This window comes from Geospiza fortis, unplaced genomic scaffold (genome assembly GCF_000277835.1).
Source record: "Geospiza fortis unplaced genomic scaffold, GeoFor_1.0 scaffold23, whole genome shotgun sequence".
Taxonomy (NCBI): domain Eukaryota; kingdom Metazoa; phylum Chordata; class Aves; order Passeriformes; family Thraupidae; genus Geospiza; species Geospiza fortis.
Window position 1 is genome coordinate 9,893,523 of NW_005054303.1, and position 17,400 is coordinate 9,910,922.

The following is a 17,400-nucleotide window of genomic DNA, read 5'->3' on the forward strand; positions in this document are numbered from 1 at the left end:
ATACAGTGTCTCCTAGAGCCACCATGCTCTGTATTTTGGCCTCACCTTCATCTCTGAGACTTGTGATTTCCTGTATTAAACAAGAAGCAGAAGCAGTGCATATACAATTATTTTTGGTTACAAAATAAAAGGTATTACCATTATTTTTTTTCATACTTTTCACACTGCTGTTCAAGTCTTCTAATATATTACATAGATGAAACATAAACAGATAAATCATCTAATTTTCAAAGTATGGGACAATTAAGCTGACTTGTTAATTATTCTCTACAAAGAATACTCATATTGTTCTGACAAGTAAACAAAATGCTCAAATGACAAAACTACAGGCCATGAGCAGTGGCAGTATCCTTCAGGGGGTACTGACTCATCAAGCATTAGCTTGAGGTGGAAGGTGAAAAAGGAATATATTTAACACAGTACCTTTATCTGATTAATCCTTTCATCTGATGGCAACTCATTTCCTTGTGAACTCATTTTATTAAGAGCCTCCTCAAGCTTTTTGATCCAGCAAGAAACATCCTGGGCAAGGTCTTCAAAATTCTGTCCTTCCACTGGAAATCTCTCAGTATTCCCTGCCATTTCACTGACACGTGTTATCAGTGCATGGTACCTGCTGATAAGGTTACTGGCTTCTGAAAGGGTTTCATATTCTGTCAGCCCAGCTTCCCCCAAGGAATTTGACAGCTGAGTCAGGGAGTCAAATGGTTTCCTGAAAAATAAAAATTAAAAAATTAATCAACATCTATTTGTTGTAACAATATGGAACAACCTCATTCAGAAGACAGTTCTTAGAAAGTGACCAAAAAACCCAATACCTCTGCATTAATAGTGTTTTATAGACATCTTCAAGTTCTGCATCATCTTTATTGATCTCTTTTACTTTCTCCTCCTGAGCAGAGAGCCATTCTTTCAAGGCCATGCTGCTTTCTTCAAGGCTAAAGGAAGTACAAACAGAGATTCAGGTCAAAATAAGAGGCATCATATGGCTAAAGCCTGTTGGCAGCAGTGTTTTGCTGAAAAAATAACAGAAATATGTTATTAAAAATAACATATGTTATTAAAAAATAACAGAAATATGTCTGATCAAGCAAAATTTTAAACATATGCCTTATTTTAACTATCTCTGTTCCTGTCAATGAAATTGTCCATAGTTTCCATACAGGTCTGCTATGAAATTGAAAAAAACAACCCACATGGAACACACAACAAAGCATTTGATTAAAATACCATCTCTTGTAAAAAGAAGGGATGCTTGCCATTCCCTATGGCTGTTTAATAATGAGTCATCTGATACCACTTGTGATTAAAATGTCAGACACAAGATTAGCTCCCTACCTGCTGAGCTGCTGGAGAGAGGCACCAAGCTCCTGCTCCCTTTTCTGACATTTGGAGATCAACCTCTGCAGCTCTGCCTCCTGATCCCTCACACGACTGTTGAGGTGGTTAATGCTGGCTTTGGGCAAGTAAGGCTTCACTTTGTTCAGTAAAGCTTTAACCTCTTGGATGTCTCTATCTCTGCCTTCAGATGTCAGGAAGTGCTGAAAAAGAACACAAACACAAGATCCATTTGTCAGATTTGCTATAGTGTAATAGATATTTATGTTACAAGAGCTTTTCAGCTCCTGTTATCATCACCAGTATTTTTTTCCCAGCAATTTCAGCTCCTGAAAAAGAATTTATGTTAATTCCCAGTTTGCTGACTATTGCACATGTAAATGGAAAAGCTGCAGTTTGTAAAATAAGGAGAAAGTGGAACTGATGACTCGTTTTCTCTACACACAGAAACAGGCAAGCAGCATCCAAATCTAGCACTGACATCACTCTATCTCCTTCTGCTGCTTAACTGTGATTGCTTCTTGCAGATGTTGTGGCTTTTCCATCTGTTTTCTGTTCATTCTGTCTGATTTGGAGAGAAAATCTTGCTACAACAAATTAAATGCAAATTTTTTTTCACATTTGAGTCCATTGGGGGTCAGAACTTCATGCTACTCTCTACATATTTGATTTTCTGCAGCCTTGCACACTGAAGTACTTGGTCAAGGTCCACTGATTTTCATCAACTACTGTCCTGCCTCTCACTTGCCCAAGCTGTCTGAACCTAAACACTGACACTTCATTTCAATTAAGTTTTATTTTCACTGCCCTTATTTTCCTAATGCTTTAAGTTACATGAGATGTTCTTCCAGCCCCCAGTTATAAAACCACTGCAGGTGAATTCAGTCCCAAGAATAGCCTCGTAGGTGAAAAGAGCAACACTGCAAGAACAATCAGCTTTAGAAATTACAATATTTTAATACTTTACCTTTAGCCTCTGTAGTCTTTCTTCCAGTATGGCTTTTGTTTCTGAGGGCTCAAAGCAATCCTTCAAAGACAGCTGAGTGCTGCTGACCCAGTCATTAAAATTCTTGCACTGACCTGAAAAGAAAGGGACATTCCAATTTTTTTCATTAATTGCATTCTGTAAAAGAAAATCCTGTTTAACATGAAGATTTCAGACCATTTACAATTACATTTATCAGTGCTACTGTCAAAGGTTGCTTTTTACTACAGAACATGTGACTGAAAATGCTGCAGCTCTTATTCTTCTTAGCTAACATTAGCTAACACACACAGTAGTTTGGGTAAACAAGACCTGGAACAGCCTAGTGGAAACTTTTCTCATTTCCACACAGATTAACACTATTTAAAAAACATCTGAAGACATGAGATTATCTTTGGGCCAAATTTCCCACCTGCACAATCCTCTGTCTGCCTAAAGCAAAGAGTAATAACACCATTTATTCTCATAACTAATTTTAGATAGAAAACAATTGGAAAAAAATTAAAACATTGGATTTCTGTATTTTTAAATTAAATATTCTAACATTTGTTCCTGAATTATGCTTTACACTTCTTTTATCTATTTTTTAATGTAAAAATAAGGCACCAAATAGTTGGATTCAGACTGAGTGGCTTTCTGGGATCAAAATCGATTTTTCTGCAAATCTTTATCTTGCTCAGAACCCTGAGGCAGTCTGGGATATCAAAGCAGTTTCAGACACCTAACCAATTAATTTCACAACCTTTAAGTCATTGTGGTGGTCAAACCTGTAAAGGTAAATAATTAAAATGTGTTCACTTACGATTCAAAACACCCATAAAGTGATCTTGAAGCACATGTTTCTTGCTATTGAATAAATCAGTGACACATTTAAGCTGCTTATTTAATTCATCCACATCAGGACAATCTGTCTCTTCCTGGAGTAATGCCACAAGGTGCTCCTGTTGCAGAATTTTCTGGTGTATCTCCTAAGTTTAAAAAAAAAAAAACAAACAACAAAGCAGGAGAAGTTTTAAAAAACAAGTTTGGAAGGCCAAACAGAAGTTCACTGTATAGAGCTGCTTTAGTACAAACTAGAGTTTTGCAAAAGGGTTTAGCACTTCCCGTGTGTCAAAATAATTTCTTAAATTTCTTAAATGTTGGCATTAGCAAGGCCATCAGTAGGAAAGTCTAAGCACTAAACTCTCCTTGAGCAGATGTGTGTACACCTGTATCCACAAATAATCCCACAGAATAGATATGTGAATAGTGCCATTGTATGTTTCGGAGCATATAATACTTACAAACTATAATGCCTCAGCTGCCATAGGCATTATTCCACCCCCTAAATTCCTTATTCTGTCTGTCAAGACTCCGTGGGCTGAAAGGTAACTTAGAGGGAGCTACAGAATTAATTAAAAACTCTGTCTTTCGGCCATGGCTGTGATTTCACTGCCCCAAACACCAGAGGTCTGACACCCACAATGCACATAATCCACTCACTGCTCCACAGGAGGTTTAAATCTTGCCAGCCTAAGCCTCCAAGCTCAAGTTTCAGCAAATATTAGGCTGAAATTGTCTACTGGGAGCTCCCCCCTTGCAGCCAGGCTCAGGTGGCACAAAGGCATCCTCTGTGTATTACCCAGTCCTGGAGAACAGACAATCCTAACAGGCACTACTGCCTGAACATATCCTGGGTGGCAATACTGCTGCTGTGCTTAGGATTAACCATTTCCAACACCTGCAAGGGTTAAATATATCTGATAATTCCAGGAAAAAGAGGCTTTTCTTCCATGTTTCTGGCAGCTTAAGGAAATATTCAAGTCAGGCTCTTCACTTGAGTTATTCCAGCAGTCTACAACTTACACAGGATGAACACTTATGAACACTTGACCAAGAGAGAAATTATGAACAAATGTATAAAGTATACACAATCTGTGGCATGCTACCTCTAGTTTAGTAAAGATCTCTAAGGTGTCTGAAGGAGATAAAGCTTTGAGGAGTGATTCAGTCATTCCAATCTGGGTCTTGGCCAGATCAAGGTCTCCTTTCAGCTCTGCTGTATTCACGGTGAGTTCACTGGTCCCTCGCTTGGCTGACAAGAGCTCTTTTATTAGCTCCATTTTCTGCACAACAGATGATCTGATGACCTTAAAATTGGAAATAAACATACATCAATTATACTGGATTGATTTCTCAGAACATTACAAAAATCTATGATAGACATAAAAAGAAATTAAGTGGCCTGAAGTCCAGATGTTTTAATTACATTTTGTTTTGATTTGTTTCCCTCCCACTCCAGAAATTGAAAAACATTTAAGTATTGCTTTTCTGAGGAGGAGTGATCTCAGCTCATCTTTATTAGTAGTTTTACTGGTGCTGTTCTATTTTATTTATCAATCTCTCCAGGGCCTACTCTGAGCTTCAGCTGCCATGAAACAGAGGGTTGCAGCTCTCTCTGTAACACACACCCCTACAGTGATTCCACTGGGGGAAATTCCCCACCATAACCCAAAAAAAGGCCAGCAGAGAGGTTGGGAGCTCTGGCTTGAGACTATTCACTAAGGAGCAACAGGTCCTGAACCTCATCCTTGACTTGCATGAGGCAGCAGCGGGGTGGATAACGTGGGAACCCCACCCCAGGGACTCAGGGCGCTCTCGAGGAGCACAGCACGCACAGCACAAGGTTGCTGAGTCCTTCCCTAAGCTCCTTAGATCACTTTACCCAGTGAAACTCCTCAGAGTTCACTGCCTGCTGAGGATAAACACAGAAATAGCTAAACAGGGTCAAGCTCAAGGTGCATCCAACAGACACTGTGAGAGGATGATTATAGAACTGCTCCAGGAGCAAGGGAAGCTAACACAGTTTTAAACAAGAACTTATTCTTTGCTGTGCGACGTTAACACAGAAAGATGAGGATTTCCTTGTGATACCCCAAAGGAAAACATCACTCTGTGCAAGAAACTCCACATTACCAAGCTACATTGTCCAGGCAAAGGTAGAGTTTAAAATACCCAGTCAGTAAAGCTGAGTTCCTGGGATCCCTAAAGGGGTGATGAGGTCCATTGTGCCCTGGTGTTGACCACCCTCTAAACACCAGGTATCACTGATATCAGCCTCTTTGGGCAGGGCCAAGGGCCTAAAAAGGCACAGAAGTGAGAAAGACCTTTGTGTTTAAAATGACAAGTTTGGTTCTACCAACCTTTAGCAGCCTGAGAGATACAACAAATGAAATACCACTGCCCACTGGCAACAAAATGCCTCCAACTCTCCTTGAGCAGATATAAGTAAATCCAGTAACTGACTGTGACAAAGGCAGTACTAGAAGCAGGGCTATAGTAAAGAGGACTGGTGTATCAGCTGTAAGAGCTCCTCTGTACCTGTAGCTCCAATGGAGGTTCATTACTATTCAGAAGCTCTTCTATCTCAGCCACTGTGTTGTCGAATTTTTGGAGTTTCTGCTCTTGGGCCCGTAAGCATGCCTAAAGGTGGAAAAAACACATTGGTAACTGTGCTTCCCTCCAACAGAAAATTATATTAAAATATTCTGATTATGCATTTTGGTATATAGAGGTGACACCATTTGTTCATTTCCTGATTTTTATTTTTGCAATTAAGCATTTTTTGTATTCGAGTCAGAAACACCCTGTTTCTCAGGCAAAGCACCTGATAATGCAAATCTAGCATATATTTAAGAATCTTAATTATTTTGCTTCAAGTAAATTTACAGTAAAAGAATTGTAATTTTGCATTTATGTCTTGCTGCTTCTACTAAAAGGGATATTCTCAGATGCCATAGATTTCAAGTCAAGAATCGGCATCCTGATGGCACGTGCTTTGGTATGGAAGTGATAAAATACAACACAGGCTGTAAGCACTTTTTAAATGTAAATCCTTTGCATATGAAAAGACCTCCACTCATTTGAATGTATTTTAGAACAAGTCAGTGATGTGAAGGTAAAATGCCAGCTTCAACTTATGAACAGGATAATGACACTGTCTCATATTCCCAAATCAATATTCCAAGCTCCCTGAGGACAAGCCTTCCTTTTGTAGTCCCTGTAAAAGCAATCATCAAAACCCATTCATGTACTGCAGCCCTTAAAAGAGTTTGCATTTGCATACAGGGGAAAGCAGAACTTCTCTCTATATATACTGAAATTATCCTTAAATACACAGTCCAATAATTCACTGCTCTGCTCTTTTGTGACAGGCTCCCTGAAAACACATGCACCAGTGCTCACAAAGGACCCTGGGTTTCAACCCTGTGTAATGTGATACATATTACAACAGTTGGGGGTCTTTCTGGAATTAAGATCAATGCAGAGATGTTTCAGGATCAATAAAAGGAATAACAATAAAGTGATAAATGAACCTGATGCCCTCTGCACTTGGAATCGTTTGACAAAAATTCAAACGCACTGGGTTCAGCTTTCTCTCCTTCTATTCTGCTTTATAATAATTGCTCAGGGGAATATGGTTTCTGTGTCTCTTGCCCTCTTCTCCCTCTTTTGAGACTTATCTCTCACAAGAAAGCAGCAGAACAACCTTACTGTAGTCACCTCCAGCACAGCCCTTTCTAAGGAGGAGAAGAGTCACACTGGGGGCACAGTCACATCACACTGGACTTGAGCTGTTTCCAGGTAACAAAATGGCCCTAAAGATGCATTTTCCAGCTGGTGCATTTTTACTGGAGCCTCCAGGGACCCAAACTACTCCAGGAAAATTCTGACAATACAATGGTAGAGACAACAATGACGTGACAAAATATCCACTGCTGCACAGTGGATATGCCACTGTTTCCTGGTGAAGATCCATACACAAAGAGCACCTTGGCTTTTCAGTTCTCTGCAAACTAAAACAAATGAGCAGTGCTAACAATAGGAGGAAAGTTGCAAACAACTATAGTAAAAACCAGGCCATTTGTAACTTGTAAACACTGAGGAAAAACTGCCTGCAAATTTTCAAACAAGAGGATATGAGATGTATTTATGTATTTATGTCTCAATCACTCAATTTGAAGCAGGAAATTATTTTTGCTTAGTAGACACTGGTTATGACCACAAAGAAGCAGCACAGCTGGTCCATTGTGGCCCTAAAGTTAGGAATTAAAATATTCACCCCCATACATGAAGATTTCAATGGCACAGACCCAGTGCATGTGTTTTTACACCCAGCTGCACCCTGACACCAAGAATTAACATGATAATCTGTGCCAAAGGGGCACAGGCAGCCCAGGCTCTGCTGCTGCCTGCCCATGTGCAGCCCCTGGAGATGCTCTGCAGCCACTCTCTGCTGAGGCTGCAAAAAGTTACAGTGAGGAACACACCAGGACAGAAAGAAAATAAACCACCTCTGAAACCTCTCCTTGAGCTGTGCTTTGCCCAGCTGTCCCAGAGGCTCCAGCATCTTCACTGACAGGCCACTTCTACCTGGAAAACTAATTATTAGCCCATACACACTCTTTTCTTTCTTCTCTGTGCACTGCTGCACTGCAGGCTACAGCCTTCCAGGCCTTCTCTTTGCTCCATCTCTGTACAGCATTTGCAGTGTTGCATTGATTGAAAACCATTAACTACACATATACACTATCTGTGCATTTGTTTTCCAAGATACTTCCCCAAATAAAGGCAACATCCTTAGTGCAACCACCCATGCAGATACAACTGCAAATGTTACAACTTCCTCTGCTGGTCTATGCAACAAGCATGTTTATAGCCCAAAGCCCATATCAGTATAGTATAAAGGAAAGGTAAAAAATTGCCATTTAAATTACCTTCAACTGGGCGAGGTCCTCCTCAGTCAGGCAATGGTCTTCTGCATTCTTGAGCTCTTCATCTGCCCAAGCTTCAATTGTGCCAGATAAGTTCAGGAGTTTGTCCCACAAAGCCTGAGCTCTCCCCAAATTATCACAGTAATTTTCGGTCTTTTCATTGATCTACCATTAGATTGATAGGCAGAAAACACACACAGATTTCAAAAAAATGTTGAGTTATATTCCAAAAGCAAAAGCAGCAAGAAAATCAGAGCGAGATGAAACCACCCATAAAAACAAGAGCGGAAAGGGGGGGGGGAAAAAATGTCGTGTCTTCACAGTGAACTGGTCATGGAGAAGATACTTAAATCCCTGCCACACATGTCACCAAACATACCAATCACAACAGCAGCTTGCCAGTTTTAAGGCAGGTTTAGGAAGGAGCCTTGCTCATTAATGTTTATCTACTCCCAGTAAATACCATTTAATCTCAGTATTGATGCACTGCTTAGATCGACAGTGGCAAATATTTCCCACCAACAGCACCAGCACTATAATTTTCCAGATTTGTCTCCAAAGTCTAAATCACTAGAAGTTGTTATGGAAGCTTACAGATTCATGAAGAAAACACAAATATTGCCTTTTCTGCATTTTCTAGAATTATTTACTGCCAAGGAGTACAGACAATATAAATTACCTGAGAGATCAGAAACATTATATCCATAGATACTCTGCAAGCTTTGCTCTGGTAAACACTTGGATTTATCTCTTAAGAATACCTGCCATATTGCACTTAATTTATTTGAAATATTACACCCACATCAGAATCAATTACTATAATGCATAACAGATAAGACCACCCTGATAATTTACTTTTTACATACATCCAGCCATCTGTCCACAATAATGTTAGCCTCATTCTCGAACGGAGGCTCCTCAAAGCTTCTCATTTTATTCAGCTGGAATTGCAGGTTTTTGCAGATCTGATTTATTTTGTCTACATCTTCAGAGTGATCATTAAATTCCTCTTTTGCCTCTTCAATCTGTGAAAAAAAAATACATGGATATTTGTGAGCATATTTGCTTATGATTGTTTATTTGGCAAAATATTTTTAAACTGATTTGCTGGGTTTTTTTTTTGCTTAGAGAAACAACAGAATTACATAAAATAATCTATTTTATACAATATGATGAGACTAGGAATGCATTCTGTGTTGTTCTATCCCTGCTATGCTGACAGGAATATTTCCCTGTTAGAAATCCATATTGTTCTGTTATTAGCTGCAGAACAGCTGAGTGGGAATATGGATAATTTATTTCTAAGAGAGACAAAACCATGGTTTGCTTTTAAAGTCCTAAGTGCCAGATCCAAGGGGACTGTACATCCACACACAGGACCTTGATTACAGAGATAAACAATGCAGAATGTGATAATAATCTGAGATAGTATTACAACTGCATTCTGAACCCCAGGTTTTGAACTATTTACAGAAAAAAGCTCAAATCCGATTTAAACACAGACACTGTCAAATATGTCACAGCCAGAAAGTGAAACGTCTCTTTCTCCTACTTTCTATTTAAACACCAAGCTGCTTCTCTGTGTTTCATTGGAATGTCAGTGTTTACAAACAACATGGAAGCTTCCTGGAAAAGAAACACTGACCTCTAGTGCTAGGCACTTGGATGTTAACAGCTCTCTCCTTACTTCCCACAGACATCCTGGGAAATTGTTCTCATACCAACCCCACCAGGCACTGAGCTCAGGAGAGGGATGGCAGAGCTGCTCTCACAAACCAGAACAAAGAAGAGGACTTTCCCTGCTATTATTTTGTATAATTCTATATAACAAACCATCAGCACTCAAGGACATGCCTGGACTGTGCCACAGCAATTTCAGACCAGAGCTCTGGGAGTGGGAATTGCAGAGCTCAGGGTGAGAAGGGAGGGTTGTTCCCAGAGAGGGATCTCCATAAAGCAGGGGCTGGGATATGCAGGCAATGCCCCCCTTGCAGCAGGAGCCCAGGTGATACAAAATACCCCAAGTCCCACAGGTGTGACCCAGAAGAGACCCTGCCTCAGCTAAAGGGGGCTGGCACAAGCAGACACCATCCCATTGCCTCAGGAAAACACCACTCACATTCCTTCTTAAATTTAACCAGCCCAGGCACTGCCTGAGAGCAAACACTCCTGGATGCTATGGGTGATGCCTCATCAGAAAGCCTAAAAAGAGGATCTGAACAACCAGTTACATGATCCAGGATATGTGAAACCTGTGCAGTAAAATGGTCATGATGGCCATGCTGCTGTTCACTGATCTGTTAACCATGGACAACAATTCCAGCAGCAGTATTCACTTAGCCAAGAAGCTGGATGTCACATTTCTGACAGAAAAGGTGGAAAACCTTAAATTAAATGAAGAGGTGTCCAGCAGTACCTGCTCATTCAGCACGAGTAGCTCATCAAGTAATGTAAAAGCTACTGCAAATGTTTAACTGCTGTCACAGACAGCTTGGAGCAAAAGGACAGGACTTTATCTCATCTTCATACTAGATCCTAGTTCTTCCATGGGGTTTGGTTTAGTTTTTGTAATCCCTCTCCATTATCAAGACTTTGATTCACTACGAAAAAACAGCCTTAAATCTACTTAAAACAAAAATATGGAGTCCCTAAAGGTATTTTGGAAGCCAAAGTGAAAGCAAAGCCTTAACATCTGCCCTGAAGGCTGAGGGTACAAGGGCAACCCTGCATCTGAATGCTCCCAGGAAAGGCTTTCCTTTCCACTAAGTTCTTGTTACTCACCTTTGCTATTAGTCTGTTCAAATTCTCCTTCCCCATGTAAGAAGTTTGCTGGGAAAGCACAATCTCCTGTTTCTGGATGATGCTGGTCAGACTCGTTTTGCAGCTTTGATACTGCTTCAGGAGCTCCAGAACCCTTGCACACTGCTCCTGGCTATTAAAAAGAGATGCATTACTTATGGCCTAAGCACAAACCTGCAGCCTCAACCTCCTGTCTGCTCCCTTCTCCTATATTCACACACGTGGGAAGTTTGACAACCAGGTTTGGATGAGAGAAAAGGAGTGATGAACTGTACCTGTCTTAAATCCTGCAATAATGTGTGATACCTTCATGGTATCCAGACAGTTTCTGGAATCAGAAATACCCTTCACCATCAAATGCCTCTGATGCACATTTAACTGTGATGAGCAGCTGTGTTCATATGATCCTCTCCACCTGAGAGGTGAGCTCAGTCACCAGTAAACTGAAATATCATGTGCAGCAGATCTCACAGCAGCTTGGATGGTGGATATCAGCCCATCCTTCAGCGGGGTATGAAAACAGGCTGCTCCCACCTGTGCAAGCCATGAGAATTAACCAGAACTGTGCCAGTCCATGCAAAGCCTCTGGGCATCTTCAAAAACTGTACCAGAAGCACAGATGCCCTGGGCAATCAACCACAGCCTCTCCCAGTCCCCTCTCTCACAGAATTATCAAACCAAGCTCCCTTTACTTTGCTGCGTAAGAGACTGTTTTCCCAGCTGTCCTTTTCCATTTGTTTCAGTTTGTCTTTTCCTTTTCAGTGTGCTGGCAGGAAATTTGCAGCAAATACAGAAGACACAGCATTCCCTGCAGCAGCCAGGTTTTCTCCTGGATGCCAATTAAGTCCAACACATCACTGCATACCTGCTAAATGATGGGACTGCGATGCTTTAAAAATACGCAAAGTTCATGAGCTTTGGCTGCAAACTTTCATGAGCAAGTCTTGGTTTAATGATAGTTTATGTCTCCAGTGTACCTTTAAGGTATGGTCTAGGGCTTTTTTTCTGTTTGATTTCACAAGCAAACTTCTTACTTGAACAATATTACTTTAAAATGCAATTTTCCTCCTTACCATTCAGCAAGCAAGAGCTTTGTATCCTCCCATAACCTCTCTGTAACTCTGCGCTGCTCATTTGCTTCCTCTGCTTTCTCCTCATTGATCTGTGGGAGCTTATTAGCAATTTCTTGCATAGATTTCATTTCAGCAGCAGCACGATCCAATTCCTTTTCCAATTCTGTTAATGATTTTATCCTTTATTAGAAACAAAAATGAAATACAGTCTTATATTAAAGTAAGCCTTTGATTTGGTTCACAATTTAATTATTAAGTTCCCTAGAAATTCATCCTGAGCTCCACATACTGTGTTAAATGACATCACAAAAAGTCTAATTTGGTCTTCAATTCATGTAATCTGACACAGGCCCTCAGATGAGTTATGCTGACCTCAACACTGTGAGAAAACAATCCAAATTCTAAAGGGCAGCTGGGTCTGTATGAACACAGTGAAATTAATTTGTATTAAAAGGCAAGTGCAGTCTGTCCATCTTACACTGCAGAGTTTCAGATCAGATGCATCAGTGCCCAGCAAGGGGACCCATCTCCCTGTCTGACAGTTTTCTTACTGAAAACTAAGATCACAATAACCCATCTCCTATTTTTTCTTCCTCAATGCTGCTTCAAACACATAGATAGACAGATAGATAGATCAGATAGATAGATAGATAGATAGATATGAGTTTGAAAGGAAAAAAAATGGACAAGGCTTTCTTTTTTAGGCTGTAATGGACCAAATAAAACAAACTCACAGCTACTGTCAATGTTCTACAGATACTTCAAATTCCAGTGCTCTCCAGCAGAGGGGACCCAGGCTGACTCCACTGAAAATATGAAATTAAAAGAGCTTTAAAAAATAATTCACCTTTTCTGAATAGCTGGAATTGTTGGATCCTTCAAGCCTATTTTATTGATTCTGCCCTGTAGATCCTGAATGGTTTTAAGGAGTTCACTGTTTTTTCTCGAAAAAGTCTTGTGTAAGTCTTTTTCTTCTGTAGGCACCTGTTCTCTTGAGGGATCATAGATGGCATTTAGCTTTTTGGACAAACCTCGAACAAGTTTTTCACACCAAGTCTTTCTCCCATGACCAGCATCTTCCAGACAGATATTAACACTCTTCAGGCGTTCATCCAGACATCTGGCCTCTTCTGCCAGATGAGAAACTTCCTGTGCAGCCTCCCTCAAAGCTTTTCCCTGCATTTCAGGTTGATCTGGGGGAGCTGGGAGAGATGTGATGGAAGTCTGGATCTTCCTCAGGGAGGCCATAAAAGTTTCCAGATCTTTAAGGACACCCTCACGGTTCTGCTTCCAACTGTTTGCACTCTTCAATCTGTTCTAATATGCATCTCTGCAGCATCTGAAATTTAGAGAATGACCAAAAATGTTAGCAAGTGAAAGAAAACATTTATCCTGTATTCCAGCTGAACCTAGGATGGAAAAACAAATTATAATAGCAGTAAAAAAGTATGCTAAACAGGATAGAAAACCTATCCTGGATGTCAGTGGAGGGAAGGAAAAAACATTTGAGCTGAACCTAGGACTGAAGAACAAATTATAATAGCAGTAACAAAGTATGCTAAACAGGATGGGTAAGATAGAAAACCTATTCTGGATGTCAGTGGAGGGAAGGAAAAAAACCAACAAAATAATCAAATAAAAGGTATTCCACACACAGGAAATTTGATCAGCACTACAGAAAGCTCAAGACTCCTTCCTGCAATGAGACAAGAAGGAGAGAAAGATGATGACAGTCCTGGGACTGAAAGCAGCAGGCTCTCACAGCAGGACATCAGCCAGAGCACAGGCAGCCACAGAGATATTTATTACTCTGCCATCTTTCAGTTCTTTATGCTATACTTTTGGAGCAGACTTCCATGCATTTAAAAATCTCCTGGTGCAGCCTGCAGGCTCTCTGGTTGCAGCCCTCAAAGAGCAACAGGTCAGGGCTGTGAAAGCCCAGATGTGCAGAGAGCTGGGCAAAAATTCTGGGCCCTTGCAGCCAAAACTGGTCAGACAGAGCACACATGCTGTCTGCCCTACAGCTTGAGAGACCTAAACCCTACTTCACTGGAGAGCCAAGGGCAGACAAGTGCAAACTTTCAGTTCTGTGTAGCTGTCAGTGTGCTCAGCCCAGAGGGCAAGCCAAGAATTAAACAGAATTCACCCTGCCCAGTGGACCAGGGCCTGGGCATCAGATATTGATAGCAGGTGAACAATTACTGCACCCACACTGAGCTTCCAAAGCCATCCTGAGCTGTGCTCCGATACTGCAGCAGATGTGACACAAGGTAGCTTGGCTGAGCTCATAAATTAACAGTGCATTACGTGCAGGACTCCACAAAATGATATAAGGCCAAGTGGGAACACCACAAATCTGCATCAAAAAAAGATCCTAACCTACAATGAAATGTTCACAACAATGGCTTTCACAGCAGAACCGACTGAGGGTCCCTGGCTTGCTCTACAGGACCAACAGTGTTTAAAACACAAGGACTAAAATGCCATTACAGATTTTAGAAGGTTTGGGAAGTCTTGTCAGCAGCCCTAACCTCCTGAGTGAAAATCCCATGAAGTTCTCTGCTTCCTAGATATTAAAACCTATCCTTGCTAGGGTGTGGTCTCTGCATCTTCCCTTACCTTCAGTTCACTCTCAGGAAGGTCCCAGTCCATCAGACTAAACTGGTGGATGTACTTGTTCTTCAGCCATTCATCTACTAATCGACAGACAGAGATGGATTGATCTTCTATTTCCAAAACAATTTCCACAGCAGCCCTTAAAGAATTTGCTCTGCAAGAAATTAACAAAACATGAACTGGGAAAGCAAGCAAGAAAAGACACTCAATATTTTTAAGCACAAAAAGCCACAAAAATAATGTAACTGTCTAACAGATCTAATCCTCCCCCTCCCAAGGTCAGATGAGTTTTTCTCTGATTAATGAGAAAAGCAATGTGAATCACAGTGAATTTAACCAAAAGATGAAAGGAAATAACAGCAATAAATGGGAATATTGCACAGTTATGTCACAAAGATCTGTCTCTGATCTTCTTGGGGCGACTCACGCTATCTTCCATGTGTATATGAATAAAAAAAATTAAGAACAGCTTAATTTTTTGCAATGAAGAAAAGGTTAAAAATGTGCAGCTATTTTCTGCAACACACATTATTCCCTTCACAACATACACAATTAGTTATAATTCCTTAGCTAATACCATAAAGTGTTATTTTATACCTGATACTTATAATACCCTGAAGTTCTTTCCACTCGCTTTGTAGCTTGTTTCTTGCCTCAGAGAGAGCAGCCTGCTGCACTTCAGACACAAGACTTTCTAAGGCAGATGAGATCTTTTCCAATTCTTTCCAACCAGACGTGAATTCCATGTCTATCATTGCCTACAAGACAAGCAGTTCTAATGCATTAATATGATCCTGTATTTCTCAGTGGACATTTCATAAAACTAGTCACAAGAGTCTCTACAAAAACAGTGAAAACATCATCTGAAAGTAAGAGTATCTACTGCGTTTTTTCTCCTTCAAGACCCAGCTTTTAGCTGCATGCAAATTTCCAGTAACATTTTACAGTGACAATTTCCATGTCAGATATATGCCTTGGCTACATTTTATAAAAGGGTCAATAAATAACGGGCCAGGCATTCTTACTACAAGAATGAAAATATCTCCACCTAGCTATGTTCCAAAGAAAAACAAATGTAGAACTGAACCAGCTTCTGAGATTTTTGATAAAGCTTTGTAGTCCTTTCAAGAAAGGCCATGAAAAATTGCAGTAATAAACTTTTCAACATCAACTCTGTGCCTTTTGCTGTCACCTTAAGGATCTCACAAACGTAACCAAGTTTTATGTGTCCTGGAAGAGCTCCATTCTGCACAAACACCACTTGGTGGTCCAACTCTGATGACTCCTGCAGCCCTGGCCATCTCTGCTGACAAACAAAAAGCTCCTTTCTGCAGTTTTTTTCCCCATTACACCTATTTCAGCCTGCAGACAACAAACCCAGAGCCACCAATTTCTTCTTGTCTTTCAACAACACCTGCAAAACTCCAGTACTAGGCAGCAATGCAGTTCTGTTGAATCTTAAATCCTTGATTTCCCTTCTTCCAACACATATGGTCGCAAGGATGCTGCTTTTTTCTTGACAGTATATCATATATGTAACAGAGAAGTGAGTGCTCTACATGAGAAAATAACAATTTAGGCACCAGGTATATTTTTAAAAGATGAATACTTGCCTCTAGTTCAAACAGCTTAAACTTAAGGGATGAAGTGTCTTTTATTTCATCAGTAAAGTCAGATGTTACTTTATCTCTGCTGTGACGTAGAAGTTCCTCCAGGTTACTTCTCTGTGTATTAAAGCTAAGGAAAGATGCAAACACTTTTAGAGAGAATATTAGTTTTAATTAAATGGAACATCTCAGGGTATGGGACTCACTGATCAACAGAGTGCCATAAAAAAATAAGCTCAGTCTATTGCAAGTACATATTTTATTTAAGCCCAAAATGAATGAATAATGCATAACTGAGCAACATATTAAACAGATTGCTCATATGGCTAATCTTCAAATCTAAATGCCAGCCTGCATTGTCTAAATTCAGTTTTACAAAAGTAAAAGCGTCAGTTCTCTAAAAAACTTGACACATTTCTTTATTTTACAGTATTTGAAGTTATTAGTAAGGCAGACGCAGACTTTCCTAGCCCAAGAAAATGAGTAGAACATTCATAGCTAAAAATGTTCTTGCTACAAAATCCTAATGCTTGAAGCATTTAGTTACTGTAGTGCTTCCCTATAAATTACAGATATTAAGTAAACTGTAGCAGAAAAAAGAACAGGGTTCTGCAGAGCAAAAGTGCACCTAATGTTTGGTACCTTCAATGAATTTGTGAGCTAATTTGTCTAGCACAGCATCATACCTTAACAACCATGCATTTTCTCCTTTAAAAATTACCTCTCTAACAAAGCTGGTATGGCCAAATCACCATCTTCCTCAAACTCATCTGCACAGCTTTCTCCATTGTGGTGCTTCATATCTGGTTCCAAAACTGCATCTGCAGCAGGGCTTGAGGTCTGAGTAAAAACAGAAAGGGTGACAGTGACCTCCACAATATCCTGTGTAATACACAGCAAAGCCGAACAATCATCTGTGAGCTCCTGAAGGAAGGGATGGCTTGATGTGTCCCAGAGGAGATGAGAGAGGCCATTCATGAATTCAAGATGTGTTTGAACTCAATCACGAGCCCAAAGAGCAAATTTTGGAATACTTGTAGCCAGCTCATTCATTCTTTTCACAGATACAGACAAATGCCTCCAACTCTTCACTAGGGCTCTCTCTGTCCTCTGAAAATTGTTCATATTACTGGGACACTACGGGGAATTTTCACTGGAACACAGCTTCCCAGATAGCCTTTCCCCCGAAAATGACTTTTCTGCAAAATATAATTCCAGGCTGGAGGTTG

General features: G+C 40.3%; 1 protein-coding gene across 1 annotated transcript in view; it reads right to left on the minus strand.

The window, feature by feature from the left end:
* Positions 1-17,400, minus strand: part of SYNE2 (spectrin repeat containing nuclear envelope protein 2) — a 158,116-nt gene that overhangs the window by 110,435 nt on the left and 30,281 nt on the right. Inside the window, 19 exon segments of the mRNA XM_031066314.1 lie at position 1; positions 3-70; positions 424-712; positions 819-938; positions 1,339-1,541; positions 2,306-2,418; positions 3,126-3,291; positions 4,252-4,452; positions 5,684-5,785; positions 8,080-8,241; positions 8,943-9,101; positions 10,858-11,008; positions 11,949-12,128; positions 12,796-13,236; positions 13,238-13,287; positions 14,568-14,718; positions 15,162-15,322; positions 16,178-16,301; positions 16,893-17,011. The exon segment at position 1 is cut by the window's left edge and continues 98 nt beyond it. Coding sequence (XP_030922174.1) covers position 1; positions 3-70; positions 424-712; positions 819-938; positions 1,339-1,541; positions 2,306-2,418; positions 3,126-3,291; positions 4,252-4,452; positions 5,684-5,785; positions 8,080-8,241; positions 8,943-9,101; positions 10,858-11,008; positions 11,949-12,128; positions 12,796-13,236; positions 13,238-13,287; positions 14,568-14,718; positions 15,162-15,322; positions 16,178-16,301; positions 16,893-17,011 — 2,961 coding nt within the window.